Source organism: Chrysochloris asiatica, unplaced genomic scaffold (assembly GCF_000296735.1).
Source record: "Chrysochloris asiatica unplaced genomic scaffold, ChrAsi1.0 scaffold00125, whole genome shotgun sequence".
Taxonomy (NCBI): Eukaryota; Metazoa; Chordata; class Mammalia; order Afrosoricida; family Chrysochloridae; genus Chrysochloris; species Chrysochloris asiatica.
This window is the reverse complement of record NW_006408643.1, coordinates 7440541-7463049: the sequence shown is the minus strand read 5'-3', so window position 1 is coordinate 7463049 and position 22509 is coordinate 7440541. Positions and strand designations below refer to the sequence as shown.

Here is a 22509-nt window from a genome sequence, read left to right as displayed (position 1 = left end):
GGCCCGCAGCCCGATTTATAACCACTACGCTACCAGAGCCTAGTCCCTAGGCAAGCAAAAAAAACAAAACACTAAATTAGTTCCATGTGCTGAGTGTGGGGTTAACGTGCTGGGCAGCTAAGGAAGAGGTCAGCAGTTTTAACCCAGCAGTCTGCTTCCCCAAAGTTGACCGCCTCGGAAACCCTATGGGGCAGTTCTACCTGTCCTATAGGTCACTGTGAGTCAGAATCCACTTGGTGGTGGTGGGTTTTGTTTTTTATTTTTGGTTAAGCCCTGGGGAAGCAGGCCTTGTGTGGTGTAGACAATGACGTGCTCCACTACTAACTAAATGGTTGGAGGTTAGAACATGCACAGAGGCACCTTGGGAGAAAGATCTGGTGATCTGCTTCCAAAAGGTCACCACCTTGGAAACTTGATGGAGAACACAAAACCTATTACAGGCAGGCAGCTGAGGCCTTCCAGGCTATAGGTAATGGAGCCGGCCACTGGCTCAAGGACAAAGAACCAGAGGTCAAAGGATGAGCAGATGCAAGATTCAGACCCAGCAAGCAAGTCTTGCCTTAGTGTCTAATACATTGGAAGCAGGCCACATCCCCAGGAAACTTCCTTTCAATTGATTGGCTGCTCATAACCAATCACCATAGAGTTGATTACGTCATATTCGATCTCATCATGAGGGGAAGCTGTCAACTGTCAAACCACAGAGAATCCTGGCTCCTTCAAATAGTCACAAAACCGCAACGATCACACACACTGATACATTAGCTACAAGGATCTAATTAGGGAGAACTTTCTAAGCGCCACTGTTGATTAATGATTGATTGCTGTTGAAAGCTATTATTATGCTAAATTCCATCAATAAATACTAAAGCAACTCTAGTGGACCGTTCATGGTTCCAGGGCCTAGACAGCAAACAAAACAGACAGAAACCCCAACCCACGTGGAACTCAGTCCAGACCATTGCTTTCATGACAGCTTCCTGCAGAGGAAGGGATTGGCAGATTTTATTGTCCTTAAAAATCTCCACTTAGGCAGTTCCAGGTGACTTGTAACTCTAGAAGGTTCTGGAACACTGTGGTCCACTAGGCCACTCTGGAATCATGGGGATGTGCTATTCAGCCTTGTCCAATATAGAAGACACCAGCCCCCCGTGGTTCCTGAGCATGTGAAATGAGGTCTGCATGCCTGAGAAACCATGTTTTCAATTTAATTTCATTTAATTAAAATGTGAAAATACCAATGTGTGGCTAGTGGCTAGCGGATGGTAGGGAGAGAGAGATCATTAACAAGAGGTTGCGGGGTAGAAGAACTAGATGGTGCCCACTACCGCTGCTGACCACTATAGACGGACCCCAATAGAATGGAAGAGAAATGTGGAACGGAACCTTAAATTCCTAAAACAAACATATGGAAACATTCTTAGTGGAACAGTTGAGACTGGAGGCCTCCCCAAAACCATCGCCCTGAGACACTCTTCAAACCTTGAACCAAATTGAATCCCAGTTCACCTTGAAGCTAAATAACACATTGGCTAAAATAATCATAATTAATATAACCCACAAGAAAACAATGGGGAGAAAATAATGCAGGAATGGGGATGGGGAGGTGAAGAAGTTTTGAATTGGGAGGTCAGAGGGGGCCTGTGAAAGGTGATGAAGGAGCCAGCCATATGAATTGTACAAGGACAAGCATTCCAGGCAGAGGGAACAGCATACGCAAAGGTTCTGAGGTCAGAGCATGGTTGGTGGGTGAGAAGAGTAGCAGGGAGACCCCAGAGGCTTGTTGATGAGCCTAGAGAGGGAGCAAAGTGGTGCCATGCAGAATTGGTTTTTTACGCTGAACCCAAAGGTGAGTTTGAGAAGGATGGTACAATCTGATTGAACAGTTTGAACAAGCCTCACACTGCCTGCCTGGTTAAGACAAGACTTCATTCAGCAGAGGAGGGGTAGAGTATATAATTACCAAGGGAGTAACCAATAAGCAAGGTAAGAATGGCTTGCAAGTGCGTACTCATTTGTAGTGAACAGTGGTGGGGAGAAACCGCCCAGCAGAGATTAGTAAGTAAACACAGGTCAGTCTATGCTTACCTTGCTGGCTGGGTCCACCAGCCCTGTCAGGGATTATAAATTGGAAAAGAGGTTTTGATTTTGTAGGAAGGTGCTGTGGGCTTTGGAGAGATACAAATGCCAGTCACATTTAGGAGTATAAGTTCTGATGTGGTGGGGAAAATGTGAAACTGTTCACTACAGATGAGTGAGTAAGCACAAACCAACCCATGCTTACTGGGTAATTTGATGCTGGACAGCGGAAGGGGACAGCCAGCTAAGAGACAGCTGGGATGACACGGGCTGCCTCTGGCTTAGATGTGGTGCTGGCTGATTCTGGATGTATTTTGGGTGTTGTCGATGTGCAGTCAGAGAGCATGGATGTGAGGCTGGCTCTGAGGTTTGGAACCAGAGCAACTGCAAGCACGGAACTGATTTGGGAGGGGAGCTAGGAGCCCAGGGTTGGCCAGCTGCATTTGACGCCTCACCTCTTAGCTGTCTAAGTAGGACCTCTGGTAGCGTAGTGGTTACGAATCGGGCTGTGAACCTCAAGGTCAGCAGTTCGAAACTACCAGCTGTTCCGTGGGAGAAAGATGAGGCTTTCTGCTCCCGTAAAGATTTACAGCCTCAGAAACCCTGTGCAGGGTCGCTATGAGTCGGAACCGGCTCCACGGCACATAACAACAACAAGCTAAGTGGAGAGTGTTAGCAGGGGGCATTTGGAGAGACTCAAGGTGGTACAAACAGTGAATGGATTCAACTGCTGACCCAAAGGCCAGCGGTTTGAATTCACCCAGAGATGCCGCGCAAGAAAAGTCTGCTTCTGAAAACTCAGCCGCTAAAAGCCCTTTGCGTGAGCACTGTTCTACTCTGATGCACGAGTCAGAGTCAGAGTCGATTCCACGTACCTGGTTTGTTTGTTTGTTTATTTGTTTACTAGTCTCTGAGCTAAGTACTGCTAGCAGCCCTGTTTGCAGCTGGGGAAACTGAGGTTCATGGAGACATTTTTCAGCCCCCAGCTCGGGTTAGCTGCCTGGAGTCCCAGAGCCTCTCTGCCTTGTTTCTCCCCAACCCGGGCAGTGGTCAAGCCGGAGGTGCTACAGAAAGCAACCGTGGAGCTGTTGGACCAAGCCTTGTGTATCAGTCTTTACGGTCACTCGCTCACAGACAGGATGGTATGCGCTGGCTACCTGGACGGCAAAGTGGACTCCTGCCAGGTGAGTCCTGGGAACCCGCTGAATGAGCCTGTGACTAAGTCAAGACCGTACTGCTTTGTTGTTGTTGTTGTGAAGTGCCGTGGAGTCAGTTCCGACCCATAGCAACCTAGTATAGGGTTTCCAAGGAGCAGCTGATGAGCTTGAACCACTGACTTTGCAGTCTGATGCATTAGCCCACATTTAGAAGGGTTTAAAAAGGAAGAAAGAAAACAAAGAAAAATAATGGTCTAGAATCTTCTAGAAAGAAAGGGAAAAAATGGAATATTCTATAGCAAAATAAGTATGTTCTAAATCAGAAAGGGGTTTGGGAACCATTCCAGTTTGTTTCATTCCTTACTCCTCTCAAAAGGAAGTTCAGTCCCCTCCCCCAGAAAACACACACAAATGGGTTGTGGTTACTTCTAAAGGAATTGGGGCAGTGGGGGTATACCAAACTGGGCACAGGAACTGATTTGCTCTGTTTTTCAACGGACCATGATGATCTGGTAGTTATTGAGAGTTGCCGTTGAGTCGAGACCTACGTACAAGAGAATTAAACACTGCCTGAACTTGTACCATCTTTACCTTTCTGGGTATTCTGAGTGCCTTCCCCCCTAAGGGGGCTCACCTTCCAACACTATACCAGGCAATGTTCTGTTGTGATCTGTATGTTTCATTACTTGATTTCCAGAAGTTGATCGCCAGGTCTTTCTTCCTAGTCTCTCTTAGTCTGGAAGTTCCACTGAAAACCTGTCCACCATGGGTGATCCCTGCTGGTGTTTGAAATCCTGGTGGCATAGCTTCCAGCATTCCAGCAACAGACATACCAACACAGTACATGTTGGCAGACGGGCATAGGGTGATGGTTTTAGAAAAACCCAACAATGGCTGTGCTGTTTTCTTTATTTACAGTGACCCAGGTAACCCACGATGCTCAAAGGCAATCCCTGTGCTTGCCAATGACTCGCAGTTCCAGGGCCAGGGTGCCCTGAAAGAAGTCTTTTTGTTATTGCTAAATGTCATCGAGTCGGTTCCGACCCACAGCGACTTTGTTTAGAGTTTCCCAGGAGTGGCTGGTGAGCTTGAACCACATCTTTCTAATTGGAGCTTTGAAATAGCTGCTGACACTTTGGGTCTTCACAGATTTTTTCCTTTAAAGTAGCTCAGTGCTCCAGGGTGACCATCTTTCCTCTTTGGGCTTAACTGTTACTTAGCTTAAAGGTGACTTCAAGGGAGAGTTTTGATTCAAGGTTTGAAGAGAAAAATTAGGACCAGGGTCTTCAGCCTCAATTGGTCCATAGTCCTGCTTTGTGAGGGTAAGTAGAAAGATACACTTACTGAGTCATGTTGTTGTTGTTATGTGCCGTGGAGTCGGTTCCAACTCATAGTGACCCTGCACAGGGTTTCCGAGGCTGCAAATCTTTATGGGAGCAGAAAGTTTCATCTTTCTAGCACGGAGCAGCTGGTAGTTTCAAACTGCCGACCTTTAGGTTAGCAGCCCGATTCATAACCACGATGGTACCAGAACTCCTTACTGAGTCATAGAAACCTTTAATTAAACAAAAATATCTAAATCTGAAGCTGCTGCTTCTTGACATATCCCCCATCTAGGTCTGTACATTTTTGAATGTGGCATTTCCATCTCTCTAGAAGGATATCAAGGAGCTCTGGTAGCGTAGTGGTTACGAATCGGGCTGCGAACGCAGGTCAGCAGTTTGAAACTACCAGCTGTTCCTCAAGAGAAAGATGAGGCTTTCTGCTCACATAAAGATTTACAGCCACGGAAACCCTGTACAGGGTCGCTATGAGTCGGAACCGAGTCCATGGCACATAATAGCAACATCAACAGAAGGATATCATGTTTGGTAAGGTGGAGGGTCAGAGAAAAAGAGGAAGACCCCCAACGAGATGGATTGGCCAAGTGGCAACATCGATGGACTCAAGTGTGGCAACAGTAGTGAGGTTGGCCCAGGATCGGGTAGTGTTTCGTTCTGCTGTGTGTAGTAGGGTTGCTATGAGTCAGTACCGACTCAATGGCACCTAACAACAACAATAATCCTTCTAGGGAGTCCTGGTGTGGCGCTGTGGGGTAATGCGCCAGACTGCAAAGCCGTTTGAACTACAAGGTCGGCAGTTCAAGCTCACCTTCTGCTCCTCAGAAACCCTATACAAGGTGACTATGGGTTGGAACCAACTTGACGGCACTTCACAACAACAACCTTCTAGGCCTGGTGTGGCGCTGTAGGATAAGCACTGGCCCACAAAGTCGGTTTGAACCGAAAGGTGGTAGTTCACACTCACCAGCCACTCCTTGGAAACCCTATGCAGGATCGCTATGAGTCAGAACTGACTCAACGGAACTTAACAACGAATGACCCACCCCACCTTCTCCCCCCCAAAACTCTGCGCTCCTTGATTTACACCACGTCCAAATGGCAGTTTGCCACCCTCAGGTACTCAAATCATCTTCCTTTCCAGTGTTCTTGGAGTTTGGGGAACAAAAGGAAGAATGAAGGGGAAAGATTAGGACTGTAGGGTGGATGAGATGAGGTTTCCCAGTGAAATTCTCATAGGCTAGCCCTTATTTAGTACCCTCGAAGAACAGGCAGGTGGTGCAACTTTCCTGGCCTTTGTCTCATCAGTGCATCCTCAATTTCCTTAAAACTTCTACCTAATAAACCTTCATAATAGTCCTGTATCCTTTAAAAATAGATGGAATCCTGGTGTGGCGCTGTGGGTTCATGCGCCACACTGCAAATCCGTTTGAATTGCAAGGTTGGAGGTTGAAGCTCACCTTGGAAACCCTATACAGGGTTGCTATGGATCGGAACCAATTCGATGGGATTTAACAACAATAGCATCAAGATGGTCGCTTTAGAATCCCCCACAAAATGTCGTCATAACGTTCTGAGCTGACCTCTCGGTCTTGAATTGAACTGGTCCACCCGATTGCCTCAGAAACCTCTGTTTGGGTTAGATCTTTGTGTTTTGAAGGCATCCTACTGAGACTAACCCTAGAGTATTACCACGAGAACTCGGCTGCTGCCCTCCACTGATTGCAGAAACATGCACGTCTTGATTGGGGCCAACCCTGCATGCATGAACTAGAACCCTAGGAGAAATACTTTTTTTTGTTTTAACTTTTTATTATGAATTGAGTGAAGGTTTACAGACAAGACCATCAGTTTTACATTCAACAAGTCGTCCACTTCATTTCATCTCAGTGATTACCGTCTCCCCCATGTAACAACAGTTCTCCCGCTTCCTCTCTGAGCTTCCTCTTTCCATTCCCCCCACCTTCCCAACCCTTCCCACCTTTGTCCTTAGAAAATGTGGCCCTTTTGATTTTGAATGGTGAGCAGACCTCACTAACAACTAGTGTTTTTATCCCCACTATAAACCTACCTACTGCTTGGCGGAAGATGGGGCCACATGGGTGAGTTCCTTTCCAGACCTGAAGGGTGCTTGAGGGCCACAGTCTCAGGTTCCTCCTGTCTCTGACCAGTAAACCTGGTCTTTTTTAAAAAAAATAATAATAATTTTGAGTTTTGCTCCATACATTCTACCGCTCCATCCGGGACCTGCTAATGTGATTCCTTTCAGAGCAGTTGGTACTGGAAGCCGGGCACCATCTACTTCTTCTGGTCTCAGAGCCAGGGAGACTGATGGTCACATGTTGTATTAATTAGTCCACTGGACTTACTGATTCGAAGCCTCTTCGATTCTCACCGCTCTTCTTTCTTCTGCACAGATAACAGGACTTTTTGATTCCCCCTCATGTTTTTACAGAAGATAAGACTGAGGCTCTGAGAAGGGGATTCTCCACCCAGATTTGCTCCATGAACTTGTCAACAGAGAGGGTTCCCAGCCCCAGCCCAACACTGCTGCCCTAGGCTGAACTGGCTGCCCCGGGGGGAGACTCAGCCCATGGTAAACACCTGCCTTTGTTTCCTAGGGTGACTCAGGAGGCCCCCTGGTCTGTGAGGAGCCTTCCGGAAGGTTCTTCTTGGCGGGCATTGTGAGCTGGGGGATTGGTTGTGCGGAAGCCCGGCGGCCAGGTGTCTACTCCCGAGTGACAAGGCTTCGTGACTGGATCCTCGAGACCATGGCCACCACACCCCTGGCCCCCACCATGGCTCCTGCTCCCACCACCCCCAGCAGTGCCCAGCCCACCAGCCCTGAGAGCCTCATGGTTGACACCCCTGCCAGACCCACGCTAACTCCCAGCACAGTGCTCCTGGGCCCGTTCACCACCTCCAAGGCACAAGGTATTTTCCAAGGAGATTGGAAGCTGTAGGTGTCATCACCTGTGCTGTATGAGATTGATTGGTACTGGCTTTCTGGATAACTCTGTGGGAAGGAGGTTGACAGTTGATTAGTGATGCCTGTCATGTGCACAGGCATGGACCAACTGCACATCCTGTTTTTATTTTAAAATTTTAATATATTCTGCAAGTCGCAATGGTACACTTGTTAAGCATTCAGCTGCTCTGCGGTTTGAACCCACCAGGGGCTCAGAGTGAGGAAAGTCCTGGTGATTTGCTCTGTAAAGATACCTCGGGACAATTCTATTCTGTCTCATGGGGCTAGTGTGAGTCAGGATTGAAGAAAGAGCCCGACTGACTAATCTTTATGGGAGCAAATCACCAGATCTTTCTCCCATGGGGAACTGCCATCAAACTGCCAGTCTTTGGTTAGCAGCCGAGTGCTCAGCCTTATCCCATCAGAAGCATCCTGTATTTATCCGTTTCCTCAGGGATCTCAGAAGCAGCTCTGGTCTCCGTCCCGTGGAGACCCATTGAGGAAAGTGGGTGGGGTTGTTCGCCGACTTCCTTCTCTGTGATGGCCTGTTGCTGGGAGACCCCAGGCCGCCCTAATGCCTCTGTTTGTCCCTCTGTGAAATGGGCTGGTAGGGTGCACATCCTCTGTCCTGGTTGCTCACACTCTGAACAGCTATACTCCCCCGCCCTCCCCTCTTGTTCTCAGCTGAGTGTGGGGCCAGGCCTGTCTTAGAGAAGCCGATCCGGATCGTGGGTGGCTTGGGAGCCGTCTCTGGGGAGGTGCCTTGGCAGGTCAGCCTGAAGGAAGGTTCCCGACACTTCTGTGGAGCCACCGTGGTGGGTGACCGCTGGCTGCTGTCCGCGGCCCACTGCTTCAACCAGTAAGACTGTGTCCCACCCTGAGGGCCACCCAGCTTCCCCACCCTAAGTCCCCCACCTAACTCATGTTCTGGGTTCACGATCCAATTGCAAACCACAGTTGCCGTTGCTAGAGAGAAGTAGCTAGGAGGCGTGATGGTTCCTGGGCAGAGTTGTCATGTAGACTGGTTAGACCCTGGGGTCCATTCCCGGCCGTTGTGCCTCATGTGCAGGCCCTACCCATCTCTCCCTGGAGGCTGCTGTGCCGCTGGGATGCTGAACAGGCTTCAATAGAGCTTTCAGACTAAGACCAGGAAGAAAGGTCTGGCAATATGTACTGAAAAATGGGGATGGTTCAGAACTGAGTAGCGTTTCATGCTGTTAAGCCTGGGGTCACCAGGAGTCAGGGCTCGCTTCAGTGGCAGCCAATAACAACAATAATTAATAATCATAATACCACAACAAAGGAGAAGAAGAGGAACTCCTCTCCCCGCCCACCCACCCCCGCCGAGCCTTAGAACCATCCTTGGATACCAATGTTGAAGAGCCCTGGCACATCATGGGTCTGCTAACTGCAAGGTCAACAGTTCAAACACACCAGCAGCTAACATACAGATTTACAGCCTCGGAAATCCCACACAGGGTTGCTGTGCATTGGAACCCACTCGATGGCAGTTGGGGGAGATACCCATGTGCTATGGCGTCGACCCCAACTCACGGCAACCCTGTGAGTGTCAGAGTAGGACTGTGCTCCAGGGAGTTTCTAATGGCTGAGTTTTCAGAAGTAGTTTGCCAGGCCTTTCTTCGGTCGCACCTCTGAGTGGACTGGAATCTCCAGTCTTCCAGTTAGCAGCCGAGTGAATCTGTTTCCCATTTGCACCCCCTGAGGACTCTGGCTTGGCCAACAGGCCTTTATCTTTGATCTGCTGTAAGCTGTAGGTTCTTAGATGCTATAGGGCCAATTTCCTCTGGATGGTAGAGCCTGAGCCCCTCTGAGGACGGGGTGCAGGTGGGGAAGGGCGCCTGAGACCCTGTCTCTGCAGTACCAGAGTGGAGTACGTGCGGGCCCACCTGGGCACAGCGTCCCTCATGGGCGTGGGCGGGAGTCCCGTGAAGGTGGACCTGAAGCGAGTGGTGTTGCACCCACTGTACCACGCGAGCACCCTGGACTTCGATGTGGCCTTGCTGGAGCTGGCCAGCCCCCTGTTCTTCAACAAGTACGTGCAGCCCATCTGTCTGCCCCTGGCCATCCACAAGTTCCCTGTGGGTCGCAAGTGCATGATCTCCGGATGGGGCAACACCCAGGAAGGAAATGGTGAGACCCGCTTGGGGCAGGGATGGTTGGATGGAGGGAGGTCTGGGGGAATGTGTCCTCCTACGTGAGGGGTTGGCGTCATCTCTCACCCACCTGACTGCACCCAACTTCCCAGTCCTAGCCCCTACACTTGCTATTGTTGTTAAATGCTGTAGAGTCAGTTTTGACTCACATCAACCCTGTAGAGGGTTTCCAAGGAGCAGCTGGTGGCTTTGAACCATCGGCCGTGTGGTTAATAGGCAAGTGCTTACCCTACAGTGACACAGGAGTTGCAAACTAAGGTCCTCAGACCAAATTCAGTCTTCAACCTGTTTGATGTTTTTGTTGATTTATTTTACTTTTTATCGTGTCTTCGGTTGAAGTTTACAGAACAAATTCATTTCCTTTCAACAATTCATCCACATTTTGTTTTCACAACATGGATTGCAGTCCCCACAGCGGAAGAGCATGCTTCCCACTTCCCCCCTGGGTTTCCTGTTTCCATTCCTCCTTCCTTCTGGTCCCTTCCTGACTTCTGAGCTTCCTCTCAGGGGCAAAAGCTGCTCTTCTGGTCTCGCAGGATTGGCTGTCTTATGGCCTACACATCTCCCGGGGGTTCCTGTGCCCCTGAAAGGCCTGTCCTTTGGTTGAAAGTTCATTCACGAGGGTGAGTTCAATTTCAGGCCTGAGGGGTGACTAACCTTGCCCCCCTCCCCATAGCCTAGGGGGTTCCCTCCCATCAGTTTCTATCCCACCGGTAAACCTGATTTTGATTTTTCTTCCACGTTTTCTCCCTCACTATCTGGAGCCCTCTAATGGGATCACTTGCAGAGCAGTTGGCAGTGGCTAGTTGTTTTGGCCTCAGGGTCAAAGAAGCTGGGGTTCATGTGGTCCTTTATTCCTTTGGATTCATTGCTTCCATATCTTTGATTTTCTTCACTCATCTTTCCATGGATGGGACGAGACCAATGGCTATACCTTCAATGGCCCCCCGCAAGTTTTTAAGACCCCAGTTACTACTCACCTTATATCCTTATAGAACATTGTCGTTGAAGACTTGGCGATGTCACTTGACCTTTGTTTCCCCAAGACTTATTCCTTCGAGGTGCTTGGTTATGGCTAAGAGCACTTCATAACTGTACCCCCTGTATGTTCTACCTCATTTTGTAAAATGCTCTCCATCTTTTTGCTTGGATCCACAATCAACACTCCTGGAAGCTTGTTGTAGTTGTTAGGGGCCATCGAGTCAACTCTAATTTATAGTGATCTTATGCACAACACAACAAAACATTGCTAGGTTCTGTGTCTCGTCCTTACAAATGTTGTTACGTTCCAGGCCACTGTTGCTTCTCTCCTGGGAGCAGCCGTCAGGAAATCAAGTGACGATGTATTGCATTAGACAAATTTGCTGCAGAAAACCTCTTTAAAGTGTTCAAGGGCAAAGATGTCAGCTTGAGGACTGAGGTGCACCTAATCCAAGCCATAGAATTTCCAGTAACCTCGTATGCTTGTGAAAACTGGACAGTGAATAAGGAAGACCATAGAAGAATTGATGCATTTGAGTTATGGTGTTGGGGGAGAATATTGAAAGTACCATGGACTTCCAGAAGAACCAACACATCTGTGTAACGTAAGAACTTTGAGAATGGTGCATAGCCGGGCATTGTTTCGTTTTCTTGTGCATAGTGTTGCTACAAGTTGGAACCGACTCGAAGACCCCTAGTATCAATACGTGCTCTGCTCTATTTGTGGTTGTATTTGAAGAACACATAAATGCTGCCCTCTGTCACACCTACATAGGAGGAGGCTTCAAAAAGTCTGTGATTCCACGCTCTTTGAAGCCCCCTTGTATATTGATGGGTATAATTCCATTCAAAAGGAACCCTGGGGTTAAGCGCTGGGCTGCTAACTGCAAGGTCAGTAGTTCAAACCCAGCAGCCACTCCATTGGACAAAGATGAGTCTGCGTCTGTAATGATTTACAGCCTTGGAAACCCCAATGAGCAGTTCCATTCTGTCCTGTACATCACCACCAACTCAATGGTAATAGATTCATCCTGACGGGAGTAGATTCTCCCTCAGAGCCACTGAGTGGATTTGAACAACCGACCTTTTAGTTAGCAGCTGAGTGCTTAACCTTTGTACCACCAGGGCTTCTAGTGGCACCCTAGGGTCCTTGTACCTACAGGGCTTTTGGGGAGGAGAATGTGGACTGCCAAAAAAAAACAAACCATCTGTTGGAAGAAGTACAGCCAGAGTGCTCCTTGGAAGCCAGGATGGCCAGACTTCGTCTCTCATATTTCAGACATATAATCCGGAGGGACCAATCCTTAGGGAAGGATACTGTGTTTGGTAAAGTGGAGGGTAGGAGAACAAGAGGGAGACCCCCAGTGAGATGAATTGGCACAGGCTCGGGTGTAACAACAATTCTGAGGTTGGCTCAGGGCCAGGCAGTGTTTCCTGCTTTGCGCACAGGGTCGCTAGGAATTGGTGCCGACTCGATGGCCCCTAACAGCCACCACCTACAGGGCTGTGTCTCATCGGGGATGAGCAGATGGAGGCACTGTGTTGCAGGGTCTCCTAAACAGGCAGGCTCTGAGGGATTAAACATCTGCTTCTTTAGACACTTTTTCAAAGACTGTCTGCTGGCATTTTGAGGCAGGTGCCAATGGGCTCCTTGGGCTGAGGGACCGCGGTTTGTTCTGATGGGATGAGCCAACAGCGCACAGAGATGGACGCACCGACACAACATCTGCCTTCGCGTTATGACGGCAGGTGTGCAGAGTTTCCACCAGACTGTGGGGCCCGGAAAGGGGAAAGCATTTCCTCTGTGGCCCTTTTATGCAGAGGTCGGAGCACTTCTTGTACTGTGCCACGCAGGAACTCCCAAACGTTAATGCGCCTTCTAACCCTCAGAGTGGAGCTCCCAGTGATGCAAACAATGAACATACTCGGCTGCTAACTGGAAGGCTGGAGTCCACTCAGATGCACCTTAGAAGAAAGTTCTGGAAATCTGTGCCCCAAAACTCAGTGACCAGAAAGCACAGGAAGAGCAGCCATCTGCCATAAACTATAGTTCCAGAGCAAAGAAGATGAAAGATAACCAAAGTTGCTAGGAGACAAGGAGTCCAAAGACTAATGGAACACACAAACCCAGCCTCCACACTCCTGAGACCAGAAGAACAAGATGGTGCCGGCTACCGCTACCAAACACTTTAATCCGGATTACAATAGGATCCTGGATAGAAAAGGGAAAAGTAGAGCAAAGTTAAAAGTCATATTAAGAGTCTTACTGGTCCATTAGTAATTCCATACATGAGCCCTGGATACCCACAGATAAATGTAAAAACCTTCCCTAAAAGCCGAGACTGTAAATTCCAAAAAGGCAAAGTTTCCCCCCGCCCAAAAAAGCTAAAGAGGATAGAGAGAAACTCTGTTAACTGATGGTATATGGAGGGGATTATAATCAATGTAATGAAACAAGGTATATGAATGTTTGAATGTGAAACCGATGATGTGCCCTGAAAACTTTCACTCAATCCACAATAAAAACCTTAAAAAAAAAAAAAAAAAAAAAAAGTCTTACTGATCCAATGGAGTCAGACTCCCTGAGAGCTGAACCCACCCCGGGACTCACCCATCAGTCAAACACACTTATAACGTGAATAGTAACACTAACGAGGAACATGCTCCAACCAACTACACGAGACCAAAAGGGTAGCATTTGCCCCAAAACAGAACTCAGGAGACAAACAGGGGCAGGAGAGCTGAAGGGAAGAGTATGTGGCATGGAGGGACTGGCAGACAATGTCAGGAAACAAACTGTTTATGGATTGTTGTTGTTGTTGTTGTTGTTGTTGTTGTTGTTAGGTGTCATCAAGTCAATACCAACTCATAGCAACCCTACGTACAACAGAACGAAACACCGTCCAGTCCTGGGCCAACCTCACAATTGTTGCCACACTTGAGGCTTGCCAATCCATCTCGCTGGAGGTCTTCCTCGTTTTCTCTGACCCTCCACCTTACCAAACATGATATCCTTCTCCAGTGACTGGTCCCTCCTGACAATATGTCCAAAGAATGAGAGACTAAGTTTGGTCATCCTGGCCTCCAAGGAGCACCCTGGCTGCACTTCTTCCAACACAGATCTGTTGGTTCTTTTGGCAGCCCATGGCACTTTTCAATATTCTCCTCCAACACCGTAATTCAAAAGCATCAATTCTTCTATGGTCTTCCTTATTCACTGTCCAGCTTTCACATGCATATGAGGTTATTGAAAACACCATGGCTTGGGTCAGGCTCACCTTAGTCCTCAAGCTGACATCTTTGCTCTTCAATACTTTAAAAAGTTCCTGTGCAGCAGATTTGCCCAGTGCAATACGTCGTCTGATCTCTTGACTGCTGCTTCCACAAGTGTTGATAGTTGATCCAAGAAGAATGAAGTCCTTGACAACTTCAATCTTTTCTCCATTGATAAGGATGTTGTTTATTGGTCCAGTGGTGAGGATTTTTGTTTTCTTTGCATTGAGATGCAATCCATACCAAGAGCTGTGCTCATTGATCTTCATTAGTAAATATTTTAAGTCCTCTTCACTTTCAACAAGCAAGGTTGTATCATCTACATATCGCAGGTTGTTAATGAGTCTTCCTCCAATCCTGATGCCACGTTTTTCTTCATAGAACCCTGCTTCTCAGATTATTTGCTCAGCATACAGGTTGAATAAGTATAGTAAAAGAATACAACCTTATTGCACATGTTTTTTTAATTTTAAACCATTCAGTGTTTCCATGTTCTGTTTGAACAACTGCCTCTTGGTCCAGGTACAGATTCCTCATGAGCACAATTAAGTGTTCTGGAATACTCATACTTCTCAATGTTGTCCATAGCTTGTCATGATCCACACAGTCGAAAGCCTTTGCATAGTCAATAAAGCACAGGTAAACATCTTTCTGATATTCTCTGCTTTCAGCCAAGATCCATCAGACATCAGCAATGATATCTCTCGTTCCACGGCCTCTTCTGAATCCATCTTGTACCTCTGGAAGTTCTCTGTAAATGTATGATTGTAGCCGTTTCGGTATCATCTGTTGCTGTTGTTAAGTACTATTAAGTGTGTTCTGATTTATAGTGACCCTGTACAGGGTTTCCAAGGAGCAGCTGGTGGGTTTGAACCACTGATCTTGTGGTTTGCACTCTAGTGTTGATCCTACCGTGCCACATCAAGAATCCATGAATTACTGACTAGAAAAGCAACTTGCTCTGACAACTTCAACCTAAATTGCAATGAAAACTTCAGACAATTAAAGAGCATATAAAACCATGAAAAATAGAAAGGCCCCTCTGACACGCATGGGGTCGCCAGGAGTAGGGTGGACTTGGTGACAACCTCTGAGTGACTGTCCCACCTACAAGACATCCTGTGTGCTGCAGCTGCCTCCCTCGTGGGGCAGGGCAGGACCTCAGGGTGGGCTCGGGGCAGGGACTCATGCGTGACCTTGCACCAGTGCCTACAACTCTCGGAGCCCCATCTCTCTATCTGGCTCCCAGGGTTGTTTGCAGAGTCCCACTTGGTATGAACGGCCCCTCTGTAAGCAGTATGTTGAGGGTCTCCTATCACTTGTAGCCACCAAGCCCGACGTTCTACAGAAAGCCTCGGTTGGCATCATAGACCAGAAGACGTGCAGCGTCCTCTACAACTTTTCCCTCACAGACCGGATGATCTGTGCCGGCTTTCTCGAAGGCAAAGTCGATTCCTGCCAGGTGGGCTTCCCATGGGGCAGGCGTGTGTTGCTGGTTTTGTTGTTAGAGCTGTTCTCAGGCCAGCCCTATTCAGGAGGACCCCACACACGACAGAACTGAGCTGAGTTTTGGAAGTAGATCACCAGGCCTTTCTTCCTAGTGCCTCCTAGTCTGAAGCTCTGATGAGAGCTGTTAGGCACCCCAGCAACACGTGAGGTTCCACTGACAAAGCGGTGATGGCCATGTATGAAATGGGTTGGCCCGGGATTGAACCTGAATCTCCCACATGGAGGCCAAGAATTCTACCACCGCCCCACCACTGCCCCCTGGTGGTGATGTAGTTAAGTTCCTACTCATGTTGCTACCTCTCCCACATGGAGGCTAAGAATTCTACCACTGCCCCACCACTGCCCCCTGGTGGTGATGTTGTTAAGTTCCTACTCATGTTGCTACCTCTCCCATATGGAGGCCAAGAATTCTACCACCGCCCCACCACTGCCCCCTGGTGGTGATATTGTTAAGTTCCTACTCAGGTTGCTGCTACCTGCTGTTCAGTAGGTTCCTACTCATAGTTCCCGAGGACTGGCTGCTGGGTTTGAACCGCCCACCTTGTGGTTCACAATCCAGTGCGGATCCTACAGCGCCACACCATGAATGCATCACTGGTGGGATGCTGTTGAGTCGTTGAAATGCCGTTCAACTCATAGAGACCCTAATGAGCAGCTGGTGGGTTTGAACCACCAACCTTGTGGTTGGCAGTCCAATGCTTATCCTACAGAGCCATACAAGGCGATGATGAATGGTGGTTAATTTTAGGTAGTATGAACACTCATGATGATGAATTTTTCCTTTTGAGTTTTTTGCATTTTTTAAAAAAACTTGAAAGCAAAAAAAAACAAGAGGGGTTTAGGGGTGGCCAACCAGCCCTCCTTCCTTGCTTTTCAGGGTGACTCCGGGGGGCCCCTGGCCTGTGAGGAGACCCCTGGCGTCTTCTACCTGGCGGGTATCGTGAGCTGGGGGATTGGTTGTGCCCAGGCCAAGAAGCCAGGTGTGTACACACGGGTCACCAGGCTCAAGGGCTGGATTCTGGAGACCATGTCTTCTGAACCTCTCCCCACGGCTCCCCCTTCGACCACGAGAATCTCCACCACCTCAAGCCACCCCCTGAAGACAACTGCTGGCTTCACAATCCCGGATGTCGTCACCACCACACCCCAGTCCACCAACACCACTGTCCCTGTCCCGAGCACCGCCACCACGAGGCAGACATCACCGCCAAACACCCTGGAGACCAGCACCCCACCCCAGCTCTCAGGTACGGTGGATTTGGGGTGACGTGTGGGGGGAACCCATCAGTGCCCCACCCTGCAACCCAGTCTTCTCCCACTTAAGGCAGCTCAGTGGGGGCATGGGAAAGCCTGTGTGGGCAGGGGTCTCCTTGTGGGGTGACTTATAGAGGCCCCCACTGGGTGTCACGCACTGCCCCAAGCTGGAGACAGTTTGGGGGTTCTTGGGGGGAAGGTTGTAGGAATCGATATGATGGTCAAGACACAAGTAACAGCAAGACGTCAAGGGGTCCCTGAGCGATCCAAGTTCACCTGAAAGTTGGCAGCTGGAAGAAAGGGTTGGAGATGTTTCTCAACAATCCGCCGCTGAAACCCTGTGGGACATTGTTCTCTGATACACGTGGGACCGCCATAAGCTGGGATCGATTCAGTGACAACTTTTTTTTTAGTTAAGCATGAAAAGAAGATAAGATAATAAAGAAGGGAAGAGGCAGAGGCCAGGGGTCAGCAGATCCATCGGCTCTGGTTACGGGTGTGAAAGGCTTACCTGTGGACCTGTGGGCTGAACTCAGGCAACTGGCTGAAGTCCAGTCAAGTGTGCTGGTAATTGGGAGTCATGTGAACATGTTTTTAAGATCACCCAACACCCACAGCCCAGCAGCCCTGTCTACGATGCTGGTGGGCAGTGGGGGCTCAGGCCTTCTGTATGGGAGACCCGGCTTCAGTTCCTGGCCAATATACCTCACACACAGCCACCTAACCTTCCCACCTGTCAGTAGAGGCTTGCATGATGCCATGATACTAAACAGCTTCCTGATTAAGATTAGGAAGAAAGGTCTGGTGATCAACTTTCCAAAGTTGCTAACAAATACCCTGTGGATCTCGATGGTCCATGCCACAATCAGATCTTGGGGAAGGAGCAGGGCTGGTGGGCAATGTTTCTTTTTGCTGACACCCGTAACAATAAGGTGGGATTTAAACGAAGTGGGGTTTCAATAGGCTCAAAGCAAAGCCAAACTAAACATAAGGGGTCAGCATCGGGTCTGGACTGAGATGCAGGTCAAATGCTGTTCCCTGGAAACCACCAAGATAAGAGAGATGTAGGATGTGGGGGGTCCCGAAACCCCTTGTCTGAAAGGCTATACTTGGAATCAACACCAAGAGGCATCTTTGTGATTCAGTTCTGTCCGGCAAAAGACAGCCAAATGAAAACAGTTGGCTTCAAGTGGACCCCCAAGTCACGGCGACCCCATGCGTGTCAGAGTACATTTGTGCCCCATAGGGTTTTCAATGTCTGTGATATTTTGGAAGTGGCCAGGCCTTTCTTCTGCAGTGCCTCTGGGTGGACCCGAACCACGTTCACTATTTGCACCACCCAGGCATAAGAAGAATTGAATTCAATTTTGGATGGTTTCTACTAACCACATTTCTGAGGGTCTCTGATACCAGTGAAGTCATTTGTCACTGAGTCAGAAAGCAGTAACCAGGGGCGAGATGGACATCTTTTCATACACTCTGTCTGTGGGTGGGATACTACATCTGTGCACATTGTAGCTGGTGTTATCTCAAAATCCTCCCACCCTGGGGAGTTACTTTCTGATTCTGGGCTGATTGTTACTTTTTTAACAGAGTTACGGCTTGGGTGTTTTTTTGTTTTCTTTTCAATAATGAACTTGTGGAAATCTGTAAGGTCAGTTTCCAATCTGACCTTTCGTGTTACTGATGTGAATTGGACCCCACACACTCGTTTATTGCACCTCCCAAATACTGTGTGTAAATGTTCATTTTCTTAAACCAAATTCAAGGTCTGTGGCAACCCTGTGTCCAGCAAGTACATAGACACTGTTTCCCAAAAGTATGTGCTCACTTGGTGTCTCTAAGTCACATTGTGATCATTCTCACCATATTTCAAAATTTTCCATTAATGCTTGGTTGTTGTTGTTGTTGTTAAGTGCTGTGGAGTCAGTTCTGACACATAGTGACCCTGTAAAGGGTTTCCAAGGCTGTAAATCTTTATGGGAGCAGAAAGCCTCATCTTTCTCCCGCAGAGCAGCTGGGAGTTTCAGACTGCTGACCTTGCGGTTCACAGCCCGATTCGTAACCACTACGACGTTACCAGAGCTCGGTTCTGGCACACAGCAACCCTACACACAACAGAACAAAACTCTTCCCAGTCCTGTGCCAGCCTCACAATTATAGTAAAGTTTGAGCCCAATGCTGCTGCCACTATGCCAATCCATCTCATTGGGGTCTTCCTCTTTTTCGCTGACCCTCCACTTTACCAAGTATGATGTCCTTCTCCAGGGACTGGTCTGAAGTATGAGAGACATCTTGGCTTCTGAAAGCATTCTGGCTGTCCTTCTCCCGACCGTTTAGAACGCTGTTGCTCTCTTACTATAGACTACAGCTTAACTTTTATATGTACTGGAAGCCAAACAAATTCCTGTCACTCAGTATTTACTGCAATAGTCACTGTATTGCAACGGTTTGGAATCGAACCTGCAGTAGCTCAAAGATCTGCCTGTAGGCAGCTCTTACAAGAGCACAATGCTCAAGGCAGAAGCCCTTTACTAATCAAACCAAACTATTGTCTGGTGTAAGGAGCTCTGGTAGCGTAGAGATTACAATCGGGCTGCGAACCGCAAGGTCAGCAGTTCGAAACTATCAGCTGTTCCGTGGGAGAAAGATGAGGCTTTCTGCTCCCGTGAAGATTCACAGCCTCAGAAACCCTGTACAGGGTCGCTCTGAGTCGGAACCAACTCCACGGCACATAACAACAACAACATTGTCTGGTGTAAAAAGAGTTTGGGGATAGCTTTGGTTTAAGGTTTAAAGACGATCGCAGTGCAACGGTTTCAGGGGCTCATCCAGCTTCCAGGGTTCCATAAAGTCTGGATTTCATGAAAATGTGAAATTCGGTTCTCCATTATACCCCTCTTTTGATCAGGGGGAGTCCTGGTGTGGCACTGTGGCTAATGAACTGCAAGGTCGGTGGTTCAAGCCCACCAGCTGCTCCTTGGAAACCCTATACAGGGCCGCTATGGGTCGGAATCCTCTCAATGACATTTAACAACAACAACAACTTTGATCAGGGAGTTCTTAACTTGGGGGTCACAAAGCAGTGTAGAAAGACCCCTGCAATGGGAGGCTGGGTTCAGGGCGAAGGTGGACTTTTCTAGAGAGACGGGCTATGGTGTCCATTGGATTCCCATGGGCCCTCACTGGTTACCTAGTCTTCTTGTTGCTAAGTGCCATCGACTTGGTTCCAGCTCAGAGCGACCCTGTATAGGATTTCCAAGGAGCAGCTGGTGGGTTTGAACCACTGACCTTGTGGCTAGCAGTCCAGTGTTTACACAGTACCACACCAGTACCCCAAGATGGACTATAGGGGCTAGGATTTACAACACAGATATTGGGGAGACACAGTTGAACCCATAATACCTGCCAACCTTTATATATTGAGACTGGAGCAACACGGCAGGTAGAATTGGGGGTTAGGAATGAGGGTGGGAGAAGGGGACCCATTCCAGAAGAGATTATTGAATGGGAACCTGGGAGCCCGGAGTCCTGGTGTGGTGCTGTGGGCTAATGTGTCAGACTGCAGAGTCATTTGAACTGCAAGGTCGGCGGTTCAAGCTCACCAGCTGCTCCTTGGAAACTCTATACAGGGTCACTATGGGTTGGAATCGACTTGACGGCACTTAACAACAACAACGTGGGTGCCCTGAAGAATGATGAAGGTGGTCACTGCAATGCCCTTTAAAACTGCCTGATCCTTCTCTCCATAAACTGTGTTCTAAGAGGACACTTTGTGGTGGCAGATCTTCGGTGGGGCTCGCAGTCTGAAAGCAGCTCCAAAGGCAGGATGCTGCATCCTGAAAGGGCCTTGGAGAGACTGACTGGAACCCGGCCAGGGGCCTCCCAGGCATGGGTAGTGGTTTGGGCAAAGGCGCAGTCCAGAGGCCTGGAGGACATGGTGACTGTGGGAAAGAACCTTGACCCTGCCTGGGTCTGGGATGGAGAGGAGGCGGCCCAGTCCCAGTTACTTCTAAGAAACAAAACCCCCTGCTGTCCAGTCGATTCTGACTAAGACAGAGTTGTTCAGTTCCGACCCATAGCGAGCTTGTATAGGGTTTCCCAGGAGCAGCTGATGAGTTTGAACCGCCGACCTTGCAGTCTGGCGCCTTAACCCCCAGCGCCACACCAGGATTCCTAAGACAGAGTAGAATCGCCCAATAGGGTTTCTGGAACTGTAAATCTTTATGGGAGCAGTCTCACGTTCTCCCGCGGAGAGGCTACTGGGTTTGAACCTCCGATGTTGAAGTCAACAGCCCAATACAACTTCTAATGTGATTTGAAAGAAGCCCGGAAACGCTGGTTTGTAGGAGCGAGTGGCAGACCCAGCTCCCGGGGGCTTCCTGCGCCGAGGAGGCGCCCGCCCACCTCCCGGCTCCCTCCCTCCCTCCCTCCTGCAGACTGCGGCCTGGCGCCGGCGGCGGCACTGACTCGGATCGTGGGCGGCAGTGCGGCGGGCCGCGGCGAGTGGCCGTGGCAGGTGAGCCTGTGGCTCCGGCGCCGGGAACACCGCTGCGGCGCCGTGCTGGTGGGCGAGAAGTGGCTGCTGTCGGCGGCACACTGCTTCGACGTGTAAGCCCGCCCTTCCCCTCCCGCTGCCCCAGGTCCCCACAGCCCCTAGACCACACTGGGACGGGGGACCGGATCCAATTCCATGGCTCCCATCAAGTCCGGGGACGAGGGGGCGGGAGGCGGGCATGGATCAGATGCTGCAAAGTCCCTCCGAGTTGGTTCCAGCCTCCAAAGGGTCCCTGGTGAGACGTCATCACACCCCGACCCCCCACCAAGGGCCCCTTCCCGGCAGGACACTTAATGGGGTGGATCTGACCAAGGGTCTAGGGAGGAGGCGTGTATGAATTCCCTTTTTAGCCCCAGTGCACCAAAGAGCATCCCGAAGTCGAGCAGAGTCCAGTGCTTAGAGCAAAGGCCTGGGGGACACTGCCCGGTGGGACAGGTCAATGTGACGCCTACGCTGTACCCGCAGCTACGGGGACCCCAAGCAGTGGGCGGCTTTCCTGGGCACGCCTTTCCTGGGCGGCGCGGACGGGCAGCTGGAGCGTGTGGCACGCATCTACAAACACCCCTTCTACAACCTCTACACGCTCGACTACGATGTGGCGCTGCTGGAACTCGCTGGGCCCGTGCGCCACAGTCGCTTGGTGCGGCCCATCTGCCTGCCTGAGCCTGCGCCCCGGCCTCCCGCAGGAGCGCACTGTGTCATCACCGGCTGGGGCTCCGTACGCGAGGGAGGTAGGCAGGGATCGGGGAGGTCAGACCCAGGGGAGCCCCAGCCCAGGACTCGCGGGAATGATGCTGGATCTCTGGAGGGTGTCTCCGTGGCCCCACCTGCCCCGTGTCGCTCACAGGCGCGATGGCGCGGCAGCTGCAGAAGGCAGCCGTGAGACTCTTGAGCGAACAGACGTGCCGCCGCTTCTACCCGGTGCAGATCAGCAGCCGTATGCTGTGTGCCGGCTTCCCGCAGGGTGGTGTGGATAGCTGTTCGGTAAGCTCCGTGCCCCGCCACCCTGGCACACAGCTGCCCGCCCACACCATGTGTGCTCACTTAGTACCAAGGCCTCGCACAGCCCCGTCCCTCCAATGCCCACCAGTCGACCGGACTCAAGGCCCTGCCGCTCTAAGTGCAGCCTTTGAACCAAGCAGAGCCCCTTCCCGTCTGGGAAGATTACTGGCCACCACTGTTTATTGGGCAGTCCCCACCCCACGCACTCTGGGGT

The 22509-nt window shown here is 49.8% G+C and overlaps 1 protein-coding gene across 1 annotated transcript in view; it reads left to right on the top strand.

Moving 5' to 3' along the window:
- The window catches only part of TMPRSS9 (transmembrane protease, serine 9), a 68467-nt gene that overhangs the window by 45418 nt on the left and 540 nt on the right, over nucleotides 1-22509 (top strand). Inside the window, exons 6-14 of the mRNA XM_006869057.1 lie at nucleotides 3127-3263; nucleotides 7198-7510; nucleotides 8229-8403; nucleotides 9424-9695; nucleotides 15298-15434; nucleotides 16359-16728; nucleotides 21175-21346; nucleotides 21759-22024; nucleotides 22141-22277. Of these exons, the coding sequence (XP_006869119.1) occupies nucleotides 3127-3263; nucleotides 7198-7510; nucleotides 8229-8403; nucleotides 9424-9695; nucleotides 15298-15434; nucleotides 16359-16728; nucleotides 21175-21346; nucleotides 21759-22024; nucleotides 22141-22277 (1979 nt within the window). The remainder of the gene's footprint in view (nucleotides 1-3126; nucleotides 3264-7197; nucleotides 7511-8228; nucleotides 8404-9423; nucleotides 9696-15297; nucleotides 15435-16358; nucleotides 16729-21174; nucleotides 21347-21758; nucleotides 22025-22140; nucleotides 22278-22509) is intronic.